The following is a 15,420-nucleotide window of genomic DNA, read 5'->3' as shown; positions in this document are numbered from 1 at the left end:
GCGTGTCCAAGGTCAGTGGCAAAGGTGGGGAGGACTTCTGTCTCCAGTGGGTTCCCTTGGACATGACGACGACCAGGCTTTGCAGGTGGGAGTGACTAGGGGTGTGTTTGGGGAGGCCCATGGCTGTGCCGGGGTGAGGAGAACAGGGCTGGGCGGGTGACCCGGCCAAAGCTCAAAACCAAACGCGCTGTCAAACTCACGACTCCGTAACCCTGCAGGACAGAGTGGAACTGTCCCTTTGGGGTGCCGAGGCCATGGATCTTGACGGGAGCAGCTGGTGGGTTTGATCTGCCCACCTCTCAGCAGCCCAGCATGCAACCTGTTCCACCAATGGATGGTTATTTCCCTCCCATTGGGGTTCGCTCGCTAGTGTCCACCCACAGTCAAATGTCTGCTGTCCTGTGGTTCCCCTGTTCCTGGGGGCCTGGCTTGCCATCACCCCTCCCCTTTGCCAGCCCCTTACAACCCGGACACCGGGGGGGGTGGAGGGAGAGGTACTGCACAGATACACAACGACTCAACCGGCCATGGCAGGCTCCTGGACAACACACCTGCACGGAGACCGTGGCCCGCACACAAACACACACACACACTGACGACCGACACATCTTGGCACGAAAGGAGATGCTGAGGGGCAGGCTCAGAAAACTCTGGGGGCCCCAGGTTGAGGACCCAAACACGAGCCACCTTCACGCACCCATGACTGCCCTTGCCAGGAAGGGCTGGATGTGTGTGTGTGTGGGGGCGGGGACAGTTTCCTGGGAGCCACGGTGGGTAAAAAGCCATTGCACTGCAGCGAGAGGACTCCAGGAGAGAGGGAGGTTCCAGGAGCCCGGAGGAGGGAGGGCACGGGACGCGGTGATGGGATGCCAGGTGCAGCAAGGTCACGTGGAGCCCCAGAGAAAAGATCCAGCAGTGTCCACGCTTACGGAACCTCAGCCTTCCCAGCCACAGCACCAGGAGGCCTACCTGCATTCGTCCGGCAAGAGGGGTCCAGTCAGGAGCTGAAAACCCTGTCGGAAAGAGGCAGGGAAAGGGGTGGGGGTGTTTAGCAGGGTGGGAGCGAGGCTGTTCTGGCTCCTTAAAGAGGCCCAGTCAGCTCTGGGTCCAGGACTTCACCCCTTTCATTCCTTCACTGAGGATCTGGAACCTAGTTAGGGCTCATCTTGTTGAATGAATGAATGAATGAATTGAGTGCATGAAAGCTCATCAACCCAAGCGGCAAGGACCCGAGGATGGGAAACAGCTGCCGTCTTAAAAGTAATGATTGGGGCCCAGAGGGCACAGAGGTATCTTCCCGGCTGCCATGTGGTCTCAAGCTCTCTGGATGGGTCTAAGGGACCCGCAGGTGGTGGCAGGCTGGAGGTGAGCTATACTGCTACCTGCAAGGTCGGCAGTGCCAACCCCTTGGCCAGTCTGTGGGAGAGCGCTCCGCTCCTCGAAAGAGCCATGACTTGGGGACCTACAGGGGCAGTTCTGCCCTGTCCTTGAGAGTGGCTGGCTGAACTTGGTGGCAATGACCTTGGTCTCTTGGCTTTGGTTGCCCAGAGGGTTGGCTGTTGAAGCCCACCCAGTGGTCTGTGAGCGGAAGGCCGGGCAGGGGCCGACAGGCGAGGAAACCCCAGGGGCAGCTGTCCTGTGACGGCGTGGGGTTACTGTGCGACTCCTTTGGGTTTCGTTCCCACGGTCTTAGGGGGAGGGTGCCGAGTGAAAGGCACAAAGCGGGTACCCCGAGTGACTAGACAGCTGAAGGTGCGCGTGGAGGGCACGGGGCTGTGCTGTGGAGCTGCTCTGCGGGGGCGGGGAAGGAGGGCATGTGGCAAATAGGGAGTCCGGGTTTGGATTTGCACAGGGAGGCCCAGGCTGTTTGCAGACATTTCTAGGGGAGGGGTGCCAGTGTCAAGTGACCTTGGTTAGAACGTGTGTCCTCAGAAAGACTCCGGGCAGGGGCAGTATGGGGGTGGTGAGGTGAAGGCCAGGAGCAGTGGTCCGGGGAGAAGACAACTTCCCCAGGGACTGAGCCAGCCTCCTGACAAGGACCCCGGTGATGTCCTGGTCATGCACTGGGCTGCCTACTGCAAGGTTGGCAGTGCCAGGCCCGCCAGTCTGAGGGAGAGTGGAAACCCACAGGGGCAGTTCTGCCGTGCCCAGTGTGCATCGACTCCCTGGCAGTGAGTGGGGTGATAGCCAGCCTTCACTCGGGGGCGTCAGGAAACCACTGCCACGGGCCCTGCAGGGCTCGCTGGAACCACCTAGGTGCCTGCGGCTGGGTTTCTGATGCAGCAGGCCTGCGGGGAGGGGCTGCGGCTGGTCCAGGCACCTCCCCCCAACCCACCCCCACCCCTCAGGCCCATGCCAGGGCTCTGCCCGCCCCTTGTTTGCGGGGCGCAACCGGCTTACTCGTCCGCGTCTTTTTTGCTCTCTTCTATGAAGGCGATGGACTCAGACCTAAGGCGGTTGGTCACTTCGTACGTCCGCAGGGTGACCCCAAAAATATCCTCGTGGTACCGGTTGTCATCCTAGGGGTGCAGAAACAGCCCAGGCACAGGTCTCAGGAGCCCGGCCAAAGTGGGGAAAGTTCTAGACACGACCAGCCCTGCAATGGCATGGCCTTGAGCAGAGGTTGTGCCTAGGGACACCGGCTGCCCTCCGTGTCCCCTCCCTGGACACCTCTGATCTCCAGATGGGCCGGCAGCACCCACAGCACCCTCTCTTCCCTCCTGGAACTCGCGTACAGCCAGCGTTGGGGAGCGACGGGGCGGTGGGCAGGGGGAGCCCTGACAGCCACAGAGACCAGCAGAAGATGGACCAAGTTTAGTGTCCACTGCCTGCCCAGGCTGCCATCCTCAAGCGGACAGCCACCGTCTGGGCACACAATCTTCTCCAAAGATGGGCATCTTTGTCTAGAAACTGGCAGAGAGAAAGGGGGCGCTTCAAGAAACCACGGCACTAAGGATCTTTAGCATGCAGCATCCAGGAGTTCCGGAGGCGCTGGGGACGGCTTCGCGGAACTGAAGGCAGGCAGGCAGGACGGTTCTCAGCGTGCAGTGCATGTAGTTAATTAAACATGGGGGAAGGCGTCCCAGTCGAGGTATAGCCACAGCAGCCATTCAAGCAGTAGTCCACCGTGGCTAGGAAAATCCCCCAGGTATTCCTGTGGGCTTCCTGAATACCGCCCCCCCCCCCCCACAATGATCTGGCAGGAGAACACTCCAACCTTGGAGGGGCAGTGACAGTGACTGGGGAGCTGGACTTTGACCTCCCTCGGTCCTGCCCACTAGTTTTGTGGGCTCACTCTGTGGCCCTCCTCAGACCCAGACACTGCTTCCAGAAGTTTCCTTCCTGACTGGGCTTTTAGACCAGTGGTTAAAACCTTCCTAATGCCGAGACCCTTTCATACAGTTCCTCACGTGGTGGTGACCCCCCCACCCCCACCCCCAACCATAAAATGATTTTTGCTGCTATTTCATCAATGTAGGTTTGCTACTGTTATGAATCAGGTGACCCCAGTGAAAGGGTCGTTCGACCCCCCAAAGGGGTCATGACCCACAGGTTAAGAACTGCTGTTTCAGACCAACAGCTTCTTCTGCCGAAAGGCCCGGCGGCTGCTGCTCAGTGGGGTAAGCCAGAGTAGGGAGGGCATCACGCGGTGGCCTTCCATCCCCCGGAGGCCCATGGTCCTCTTCCTACGTAGGGCAGTGGCTTACACAGCCACGACTTTGCATACCAGCTGCCGCCGAGCTCTGCTGTGCCCAGCACCGTGCCAGGGTGTGCAGCCAGGGGAACCCAGTACAGGCTGGCTCTGCGCCTCTGCCTACCTCTGGTCTAGATCCCTTGTGCAGTGCCCTACCCACACCACTCTTCAGGGTAGGCCTGGGCTCGCGGGTTATGCGGATGTGGCAGAGGTACGAGCGTATGGAATGCCCGCAGCCCCGCCTGTCTTCCTCCTCTCTCAGCCATGGCTTGGGGCTGCAGTGTGTGTGGACACCCGGGAGGAGGGATGTCAGGCAGACTGGTGGGTGAGGAGTGGGGCGGGGGAGTGGGCTGGGCGCTCACCCTCAGCCGGCTGACAAACACCGCGGCCTCCTCCTCTGACAGCTTCCCTTGCTGGGTCAGGATGCGCTGGATGGCCTTGAGGACGTCGGCGGCCATGGTGACGTCCCCGCAGACGTAGATGTGACCCTCTTGCTCCTTCAGGGCTCGGTACACGGGCTCCGCCAGCTGCTCCCGCAGGATGTCCTGCACGTACTTCTGTGGGGACCGGCGAAAGGGGGGGCGCTCAGGTATTGTGCCCGTGCTCCCGCTCCCCTGCTCCAGTTAATTCTGGGAGGGGGACCTCCCGGGGAGGTGAGCTCATCTCTGTAGAACATACTTCGGGATCATTCTCAGGCGGGACATCAGAGAGGGGACTGTCCATCTGCTACTGACCTAGCCGCCTCTAGCACAGGCTTGCTTACTGCTAGTGGGCTATGCTGAGTGCCAGACTGGGAGGGCGTGAGTGAGTGAGTGAGTGAGCGAGCGAGTGAGTGTGTCGGACAGGGCCTGTCCTATTCCTGCTGTGGAGTGGCTGCCGCAGTCCTCCTTGGACTACAAGGACACCGTGGGGTATGCTCAGTCCAGTCCAGGGGGCCTTTAACTCAGCTGGGAGGCTCCCCACGTCAGGCTGACATCAGCACAGCTCAGCCTGGTTGCTGCCCATGAGCCAGTGGTGCCCATTAGCCAGTCTTCTGAACGCTGGCCTTGATCCCCCAGCTGTCTAGACCCCTTCCCTGGGGCCCCTTTGGACCTCTCCCCACCCTGCCTGTGTCCATCCTGACTGGCTGGTGACTCTGATGAACCATTAGCCATTTTAAACAGATACGTCTCCTCAAGTCCCGAGCAATTTCATGGATGGGAGTTCTGAACTGGCAGGAGGAGGGCAGGGAGGGGAGTGGGCTCGACAGCTGTCTGATGCAGCAGGAACAGCCACCACTGTCTGTCCTTGGAGGTTCTGGCTCTTGCCCGAGGTTGAGCAGGCATCAGTGGAGCTGGCACAGCGAGATGGACCAGGAAGAGGGGCCTGGTGACCTTCTGAAAACCCGCCACTGGGACCCTTACAATGACCATGGTGATGGGGCTGGCACAGGCCCCTGTTATCCACGGGGTCCCCGAGTGTCAGGGAAGCAGCCGGAGGGTGGCTCCTGGGACCCGGGTGTCCGTGTGTGGGTGCATGTGAGTGTGTGGGTGATGGGGTGCGGTTACCTTTGGTCTCTCTGGCTCCCGGGAGTAGGCCGTGTACAGTTCTCGGAAGACACCCTTGTTCTTGGCCTGCAGGGTCTCCTCCTTGTAGATGTGGTCGATCTTAGACTGCCGGCACCCGAAGACCAGGACCATGGGGCAGGGGCTCATGCCTGGGCCAGTGGGGACCTCATGTCACAGAGGGCACTGATGCCCACTTGCATGATGACCGGGGTGGGATCAACCCCCACATGTGTATCCAAATGCACACACATACACACACATACTACAGAGTCAAACTCACAAACGCATAGTCACAGGCACACACACATGCAGAGGTTACCCCACACACACAGGGAAGTAGGGGCCATCTGTGCAGACCCTGCCCTTCTCACCGGGTGCTGTGCCTTCTTTGTACCCTTGGCTACGTGGCAGCTCCAGCCCCCCAGATGAATTCTGGGAGCCTTGCTCTGAAGCAGCTCTGCAGCAGTGAGTGGCTTAGCCCAGCCGTGCCTCAGTCTCCCCCTGAGCTACAGCAGTCTTTCACTCAGTGAGGCTACAGGGAGGTAAGGCACTTTAACACATGCCGCTCACCAAAAACTCACTGCCATCAGGTCAGTGCTGACTCATTGTGAGTCTACAGGACAGGGTGGAACCCACTCTCCCTGTGGGTTTCCGAGGTTTGAACATTTCACAGGAGTAGAAAGTCCTGTCTTTCTCCCACGGAGGGGCTGGTGGTTTCAAACGGCAGACCCTGCAGTTAGCCACCAGGCTCCTGGGGGCAGCTCCAAGGGGGCACGCTCAAAGGTCACTCATTTTTTCTGTCCTGCTCAGTCAGATGCCCTCCAGTGTCCAAGCAAGGTGTGGCACTGACTGGGCACTCAACACAGCCTGGCTTGATGAAGGCTCTCTCCTCCCCCAGAGCGGACTGGGGCGGGGCTCTTGAACAACACATCTCTGTGAGAAGGCACGGCCGCCCACCCCTTCTGGTGTGATCCGCATTTTTAGGAAAAGTTTTCATTACCAGTCAAAGAAACGGCCTCTGGGGATGGGAACCCAGGACCCTAAGATGTGCTCTGGCTAAGGTCTGTCTGGATGCAAGGTGAGTTCGACGCCCCTCACCCTCCTTCCCTCCCCACCCTCACCGTCCCAGACAGGAGCCACGAGCGACAACTCCATTATCCCACGGCCTCCCCTGGACCACGGCTGAACATCCAGAGGCCGCGGGGTGGCCATCTACCTTTGTGCTGGATGTCAAATTGCCGCTGCTGCCAGAAGCTTCGGAAAGGGGCGATGCCGGTGCCAGGGCCGACCAGGATGCAGGGCACTTGGGGGTTTCGGGGCAGGTGGAAACTGGGTGCTCTGCACACAGAGAGAGAGAGAGTCAGGTTTGTGAGGTGAGGGTCCGTCCATGACCATCGTGTTTCAGGTGGCTCAGAGGGCCGCCTGGGATAGACACAAACACGGTGGAGCTTGGAGTGTTTGCACCTCTCTTCAGGGTGCAAGCCCCACAGCTTTGGGGAACCCCAAGAACCAGAGCTCTTTGGAGCTTAGAGTTCTCTCACTCTCTTTGTCTCTGCTCCCAGGCACCTCCCCTGCTGAGCCGAGTCACAAAGGTGGGGTGTGTGTGTAGGACTGACTTAACTCGGGGTTTCTTTACCCTGGCACAGTCCACATGGGGGTCAGAGATATCTGTGTTGTGGGCCCCCCTGTATATTGTAGGGTACTGAGCAGCATGGCCAGCCCCTATGAACTAGAAGCCAGGAGTGCCCCCCCATACCAGCTGGGTCAACCCACTGCCACTGCTTCATGCCCACAGGCAGTGAACTGCCCACAGAGCTGCCCTTTCCGGCTTCCCACACTGTCCATCTTTACAGGAGCAGCTGGTGAGCTTAAACCAGTGGTCCTCAATCTTCCTAATGCTGCGACCCTTTCATACAGTTCCTCATGGGGTGGTGAACCCCAACCATAACATTGTTTTCATTGTTTCTTCATCACTGTCATTTTGCTACTGTGATAAGTCGGGCACCCCCTGTGAAAGGGTCGTTCGACCCCCAACGGGGTCGTGACACGCAGGTTGAGAACTGCTGGCTTCAACCATCCACCTTGCCACTCCCCACCCAATGCTTCACCCACTGCCCACCAGGGGTCCTTAGAGCGGCTCCTGACATCGCCAAGGAGTGCTGATTTGGAGGCCACGCCCCTCCCAGTTGAGAAACACCGAGCTCACCATACTGAGTGTCAGTGTGCACAGGGGTGACCTGGGCACAAAGGGGTGGGGGCTCCAAAGTTGCAGACTTGTGGCCTATGGGGCATGCGTGGGCTCAGGACTCTGTTTGGAAAGGAGGCTCGTGATGCTGACGTCACCAGTACTTGAGCTAGACTGTAAGCCCCTGATTTCCACAGCTGACAACACCGGGCAGCCACTGTTCAGACTGGCAGAAAACGTGTGTGTTTCGTGGGTCCTGAGCTCAGACACGGCCTTGGGGCCGGGTTTGGGGCACAACGTTCCAGTGGATGGGGCTGCTCAGGTCTTTCACCTCTCTAACAAACTGGGGGTGGCCAGTGGAATTTGGCTGGAATTTCCACTAATTTTTGAATGCCATGCAGACCAAGTGTGTGTTTGCCTGGCCCTCCACCGTAGCACCGGTTACTCAAGCCATCAAGTCAACTCCGGGTCACGGGGACCCCACGGGACAGAGAAAAACTTCCCCAGGGAGGGGGCTGGTGGGTTGAAACCACCGACCTCTTAGTGAGCAGCCGAGTCTGGATTAGTGTCACCCAGGCTCCTCCATGGTACCTCATATCCTGCACCACTGAACATGGACACATACACACACACACACACAAACACATACACACTAATGTACCTCGGTATCCTGCACCACCAAACATAGACACATACACACACACTACTGTACCTTGGTATCCGACACCACCGAACATGCACACACACACATGCACCTGCACACTCACACACTACTACACCTCAGTATCCGACACCACTGAGCACACACACATGCACACTACTGTACCTCGGTATCCGGCATCACCAAACATGCACACGCATGAACACACTACTGTACCTTGATATCCAGCACCACTGAACACATATACACACATGCACACACACGAACACACTACTGTACCTTGGTATCCGGCACCACCGAACACACACACACACACACACATCTGCACCTGCACACTCACATGCTACTATACCTTGGTATCCGGCATCACCAAACATGCACACACATGAACACACTACTGTACCTCGATATCCAGCACCACTGAACACATGTACACACACACACACACACACTACTGTACCTCGGTATCTGGCACCACCAAACACACACACACGCACACACACGAACACATTACTGTACCTCGGTATCTGGAACCACTAAACATGCACACTACTCTACCTCAGTATCTGGACCACTGAACACACGTATACACACACACACACACACTACTGTACCTTGGTATCTGGCACCACCAAACACACACACATACACACACACGCACACACACTACTGTACCTCAGTATCTGGCACCACCAAACATACACACACACATGCATGCACATGCACACATACTACTGTACTCAGGATCCAGCACCACCAAACACACATACATACACACACACATACACATACACACACACTACTGTACCTCAGTATCCAGCAGCACTGTACACACACACACGCACACACACGCCCCACTGTAATTTGGTATCAGGCTCCGTACACACACACAAATACTTGATACATATTTGTTGCCTTGGGCGCTTTGCCGAGAAGACTTCCTTAGCTTCTCATGGTCCATGATGCTGCTTCCTTAACTGGGAGTGAGTGAGGCAGGATGTTGGTCTCCATCTCTCTGACCCATCCACCCATTTCTACAGAGCGCTGGACCAAGGCTTCCTACTGGCCCGCCAGCCCCGACACATAGGGTCAGGATGCGCAGTGGGGGAAACAGCCGCTCCTTTCTGGTCATGTGTCACTTACCCTCTTACAAAGCAGGGGACCACCTCGTCAGCTGGTATCCGGTCAAGCCAGGAGGAACACACGCCATGGTGGATCGGTCCTTCTCCGTCTAGCAAAACAACCAAGGTGGTCTGGTCTGGCTACAGTCTCCAAGCACTCCCCCCACCCCCAACACAAACACACACACACACACACACACACACACACACACACACACGCTTTCTCCTTCCAACACACAAAACTCCCAAGGCCACAGCCAACCCTCTGCCTGTAGCCCTTGCTTTGAAAGGTCTCGCTGGGGTGCAGTGTGTAGCTGGGAGTCGACCAGGGCCCTGCCGGGGTGGGAATAGGATGGAGTTCAATCTGGCCAGTGAGAAGGTCTTGCTCAGTGTGGTCTCAGGGACATGCTGGGACCCACATTTGAACTGCAGTCAGGGAGGGGGGATGCTGGAACGGAGCTTGCGTTACCCGACTGGCTATCACCAGCGTGATGGCCTGCAGCGGAGCGCTCCCCTGAAGGAGCAGGGGTGGTGACATGTTGCAGTTGCTGTCTTGGTTGGCGGCCTGAGGGGATGTCTACGTGGGGCTCTAAGGCACTGCCAAGGCCGAACATTTCTGACAGCACCCTTGGCCTCCTTCTGGATTCTACGCAGCACTGGCTCTGCCTCCGGGGCCAGTGCTCCGGATGCCGATGGGCTTCTTCCCTGGGTTTCCTAGCTTTGGAACTGGATTCCCTCCCACGGCTCTGGCCTTTGGACCGTGGGCAGTGGTTTCTGCAGCCCCGCAGAGGTCCTTCGCAGGGTGTGTGTGTGTGTGTGTGTGTGTGTGTGTGTGTGTGTGTGTGTGTGCTCTCCCACCTGTCTCCCAGTCTGTCTGCCCACCTCGGGTGCAGTAGGAGACGATGGCCACAGTGAGGTGCACCTCGTCGGGGTACATGTCTGGGGAGGAGCTGATGGAGTAGTAGCGCGGCTGCAGCAGGGACAGCTGGGTCAGGAGCAGGGTGGCGGGCATCTGGATGGACGGGAACTCCTCCAGCACCTCCACGATTGTGGGGTTCTTGCCCCATTTCCATTCCTCGTACTCCTGCAAACCCTGGGCCAAGCAGAGGGGCAGAGGAAAGCTAGAACCCCACTCCTGGTACTCCCCCCCCCCAACCAGGGCTCAGACACTCGCCCCTCTTGAGCATGGTTCTTCTGGGGTTCACATTCACGCTTCTAAATAACACGCACTCAGTGTGTTGACCTCTTGCTTGCTGCCGGCCATTCTAATCCCTTCTGGCAAGCAGGAGAAAGCTCTGTCAGGTGCATGCATACTGGGAAGAGCCTCCCGTTGGGAGAAGCCCGCATGCTCCTCCTGTGCACGTGTGTTAGCTTTGCTGCAGCTTGGGCAGGTGAACCTTTGGTTTCTCAGCAAGGGCAGTGGAAGCTGAGACTTCCTGTATCAGACAATCCAGGCTACTGGACCTTTGGGTCAGAAAGGACCCCCGCATTCAAACCAGGGCACTGTGGGGTCCTCCTTTCTCTAAGCCTGAGCCAGGGTGGGATTTATGAAAGATCGAGCGTTACAAAGGAAGGGAGGGGAAAAAACGCGTTAGAATAGCGATTTCTACGGTGATCAGACAAGTCCCAGACTCAAGGGGGTGGGGAGGGTGGGTTTCCTCTTGGGTCTCAGAATAAATGGCGATGGTCTACGCTAAACAAAAGCAGCTTTCCCGAACGGTGCCGGTCTGGCAAATTTGAAAACAGCAGCCCTTCCTCAAGACCACCCTCTACTGGAGAAGTGCTGTACCCACTAGACAGCTCTCTGAAGACTGAGACAGAAAAGGCACCCACCAGTGTTGGACAGAAGGGTACAAATGGTTAAGTGCATAGCGACTCACTGGAAGGTGGGTGGTTTGAATCCACCTAGAAGTGCCTCAGAAGAGAGGCCTGGCGACTGACTTCCAAAAGGTCACAGTCACAGAAAACCCTCTGCCAGCCATGCAGTCCCACTCGGATACACACAGGTCACTGTGCATCGCAGGCCACTCGGTGGCCATTCCACGACTATTGTTTTAACTCGGGCCAGGCCAGGCCCAGGGTCTCACCTTGCTCAGGACCAGCAGGCGCTGCTTCTCCTCCTCACTGGTGGCCAGGGAGGCAAACTGCTGCAGCTGCAGGGGCGTTGGTGGCGTGGTGATGTCCAGGTAGTGCTTGAAGGCCTGGAAGACGGTGCAGGGCGGGAGGCGGTGCTCGTCGGTCCAGTTGCTGATGACACCTGTGAAGCCCCGGTAGACCCAGGGCCCGGGGAAGGCAAGGCTGAGCTCCCAGGGCCTGGCTGCAGGAGGGCGAGCCTAGCCCGCTCCCAGGCACAGAGCGGGCTTGTGAACAGGGCTGTCCCAGAGTCAAGCCAGCCTCACGCCGACTCTGCCGAGCCTGGTGTCCACACCCCAGAGCCGACCTGCTTCCTGTGCCTACAGCCAGGTTCCAGGGACCACGTGTGCCCGTGGCATTAGGTCAACTGGCCCCAGACTGCAACATTGGAGGGGAAGGAGGATAATAAATAGTACAGCAGCAAGAGGGGGTGTCCACTGGCACTCCACGCCAGTGAGCCCCAAGGAGATGAGGCAGGGGGTGACTTTGATTCTGCCTGTGCACTGGGGACACTGGGTGGGGTGGGGGAGTGACTTCCAAGGCTGAACGTGACAAACACACCTCATACCCAGTGGATGCCGACGCCTGGCAGCCCCATGGGTAAGGAGAACTGCTCCGTGGGGCTCTCCGGGCGGCCACCTTCAGAAGCAGGCCTGCCTCCTGAGCCCCCAGGGCTGGCTGAGATGAAATACTGAGCACTGGCCTCTGAGACCACATAATTACATATCGACTTGGTAACTAGGTTACAGGGGTGGAGTCTAGCCTGTCAATCAGGTCACAGCCCGATTGATGCCTCCTTATGGGCGGAGTCTTCTCATGAGAGTTCTGGGAGTTTCCTGTCTTCCTCCCTGGAGGCGGGACACTCTCTCTCTGCTTCACCTTCCTGTTGACAAGCCACAGGGAGCCATGCTGATGGCAGCCAGAGCCCTGGAGATGCTTCCACTGCCACTGGACCCACAGGACTTTCCACCCACCGGCCTGTCATCTTCCTGCATTGGGCATCATTGCATGTGCTGTGTGAGTCTGAAGAGGACGAATATCAGACTTATGGGCTAATATCAGACACATGGACTTGATCTGGACAGGGCTGGGGTGTTTTCTTACTGTATAATTAATCTGTGATATAAAGCTCTTTCCTATACATATTACGATTCTCCCTGGATTTGTTTCTCTGGTCAACCTGGTCTAACGCAGCAGGGATGGCTTCCCTTGAGCAGGTTGAGATTTGCCTTCCTGTGGTAAACGGTGGGTGGTCCAATCCCATGAGCTCCAGAGGGCAGGGGTGAAGATTCAGGGCAGGGTGGGGTTGGACGGCAGGGGTGAGGAAGGAAGCAGGAGGTTAACTGCTGAGGAAGTCAATTTCTAGCTGATGACCTGGGCAGGGAAGAAGACAGAATCCCCTCCTCCTGACTAACTAGTCACCGGCCTTCCCTTGACCAATTGTGTCAAGGATGTTCAGTCACGAGAAGGGGCGTGTCTTCGAGTTCACAAGCTGGGGTGACAGACACCACCTGGGACTAAGGATTGAGAAGAACGGGTCCCCTCTTGTCCAGACTTCACACAGGAGAAGGGAAAGGTGCCCCCGGGACATACCCAAAGCTGTATTGCGTTCCTCCAGCAGCTCCACCTTCACCAGCTGGTTGGCCGGGGGTGCGTCCTTCAACCGCTGGATCAGGGCGTTCACCAGGTCCTCATGGTTGCCGGGGAAGATGCCCAGGTGGTCCCCGGGTTGGTACTGCAGCTCCTGGTTCCCATTGGTGTGGAGCCGCACGAAGATGGTGGATCGGCTAAAGGGAACGGCCAGGGGCAAATGGGCCAGGGCCAGCCGCTACCACTACCCCTGCCCCTGTCCATCCTCATTGGCCCAATGCCCCTCCTTCCCTGCTCCTGGGGGCCCACACCCACCCAAGGGCTTCTGCCCTTGGTTCTGCGCCACGGCTCTGACCACGGCCACCCATGAGCTGCTCTCCCCACAGCCTTCCCAGTGACCAACTCCACTGCCCGGGCAACACTGGGCATCGCTGTCCATGACCCCTCCCCACTCCCTTTATGGTTCTAGCACCCCGGGCTTTCCCCGCCAGCTCTCAGCTACTCCTTGGCTGGTTCCTTCTCTCTCCAAACTCTGGACGTTGGAGCGATCCTACCGATCTCCTAGAGATCAGTTTTCTCTAGTCCTGTCTCTGCTCTGCTTCTCTCCACAGGCTCTCTATCCTCAGACCCACACTATGGATGGCCATGCTATATGGCTTATAGTCTGTTTCCTCCACAGCCCTCCGGGCAAGGAAAGTTCCCGGGGGCAGAGGATTTGTCCTTCTTCAGCCCACTGCTCTGTTCCTGGTGCCCAGACCCACGCCTAGCACCAAGTAAGTGCTCACAGAACATTTCCCAAAAGACAGGAGAAGCTCAGATGCCCTGGGCTCCCTAGCTGCTGGAATAGGCTTGTTCTGAAGACTTGGGGCCACGGGAAGCTCCCCTAGTCTGTGGGATTACGTCACACCTAGAGTTTCTAAGTTCTACCCCCGTCTGCAAACAGAGGCCCTCAGATGGATGGTGAAGGGGGACAGGGACCGTTATAAGCTCAGGTTCCTGTTAGGTACAAATCCACTGATACAGGAAAAATAGAACTGTCCATCTAAGACAGGCAGACAGATACACACACACACACACACACACACACACGGCCAGGGAGAGAGCCTGTTAGCCCCATGGTCATGTCCCTTGCTGGGTTGGAGTGTCACTGAAGCCAGGGAGCTGTCGGAACAGAGGGAGTCTGTTTTCAGACAGACGGACGGACTGCAGGTTATGCAGTTCCCGGATCGAACACACGGGGGCAGACCGTGTCCCGTGCACTCCAGTAGAATCAGCGACCCAGAGCTGCTTTCCCTTCCTTGCCAACTTGGTCAGTTTCCCAAGACGTCGCCCACACGTGACGCGCCTCCGTTTTCCACGGTATGAAAATCGACGCCTGAAGAGTCCAATGGGACTTGCTATTTCAAGGAGCCCTTTTGGCACCGCCGAGAGCCCTTTTGTGCCACAAATAGCCAGGCTGGTTAAAAATAGTTGTGCCAGGGCGCTTGTGTTTTTTTGTTGTGTGTGTGTGCCAAGCAATTTCTTAAAGCAAGGGCCCTCTGCTGTTGGCACAGGGGAACATTTTGGCGCTTACTCTCTGGGATCCCACCTCTCTCCCCATCGAGCCCCGGGTCTTCGCCCCTGCGGTGCAAAGACTCAATCGCCTGGGGGCGTGGCAAAGGCCGCCCGCCAGCAGGGGGCGCTGTGGGGCGTCTTCCTCACTGGGGGCGCTCTGCCTCTCCAGAGGGCCTTTCCTTTCTTCCATCCCGACTTCTCTCTGCAGCCCATTTGCCTCCGTGCTTCGGGCTGGTGTGAAATAGAGACCTCGAGGCGGAGGCCTCGAACTTGCTGAGCTGGCTTGCCTGAGGCAGCCACATCCCTTAGTCCTGCTGGCAAGTGGCAGAAGGTGGCAAGGCAGACAGGGGCAGGCGAGGGTTGCCTGGCACTTGAGCTGGCGGCGGGGTGGAGGGCGGGCCCAGGTCCTGAGCTACTACGACTTTAACAACTTAACGGAGGGCTTTCCGAGCTGCTGATGGGGCAAGGCTGGCTCAGCGGTACTCCGCCCAGAAGGCACGGTCACCTGAGCCCAGGGCACCTTGGTGGGACCGCCCCTAGGGCACCAGCCTGGGGAACCGGAGCTCTAGTGTAGGATTTTCTGAACACTTTAAAAAAAAGCCTAGGGCGCACACAGGCAGGCTGGGGAGCCCTCGGGGAGCGGGAAGAGGGCAGTCTGGGCTGCAGTAGCTACCTGGCCTTCTGTACCCGCTGCCCCAGGGCAGCCCCCACACATGAGGCATTGGCGTCCAAGAGCCTTGTCAACCTCATGCAGCAGTTTTACTCTGACCCACGGGGGGCTCCAGCAGTTAGAATCAACCGGAAGGCCCCTAACAGCATGGATGGATGGACAGACACACTCCACAGTAGTCCAATGACAGATCAAAGAAGAAAGACCAGCCTAACAAGGACCCGGCATTAGCCCCCCACCCCCATCCCCAAACTACCGGAAGCTC

General features: G+C 57.9%; 1 protein-coding gene across 1 annotated transcript in view; it reads right to left on the bottom strand.

The window, feature by feature from the left end:
* Positions 1-2,396: 2,396 nt before the first annotated feature.
* The window catches only part of NOS1 (nitric oxide synthase 1), an 86,811-nt gene continuing 73,787 nt past the window's right edge, over positions 2,397-15,420 (bottom strand). Inside the window, exons 21-28 of the mRNA XM_075534646.1 lie at positions 12,935-13,128; positions 11,296-11,465; positions 10,091-10,301; positions 9,231-9,318; positions 6,458-6,579; positions 5,242-5,390; positions 4,057-4,251; positions 2,397-2,519 (exon numbers count right to left, since the gene is read on the bottom strand). Coding sequence (XP_075390761.1) covers positions 2,397-2,519; positions 4,057-4,251; positions 5,242-5,390; positions 6,458-6,579; positions 9,231-9,318; positions 10,091-10,301; positions 11,296-11,465; positions 12,935-13,128 — 1,252 coding nt within the window. The remainder of the gene's footprint in view (positions 2,520-4,056; positions 4,252-5,241; positions 5,391-6,457; positions 6,580-9,230; positions 9,319-10,090; positions 10,302-11,295; positions 11,466-12,934; positions 13,129-15,420) is intronic.

The sequence above is a fragment of the Tenrec ecaudatus genome, chromosome 16 (genome assembly GCF_050624435.1).
Source record: "Tenrec ecaudatus isolate mTenEca1 chromosome 16, mTenEca1.hap1, whole genome shotgun sequence".
In the NCBI taxonomy this organism is placed as follows: Eukaryota; Metazoa; Chordata; class Mammalia; order Afrosoricida; family Tenrecidae; genus Tenrec; species Tenrec ecaudatus.
The sequence above is the reverse complement of the archived record's forward strand: the minus strand, read 5'-3'. Positions and strand labels throughout refer to the sequence as shown.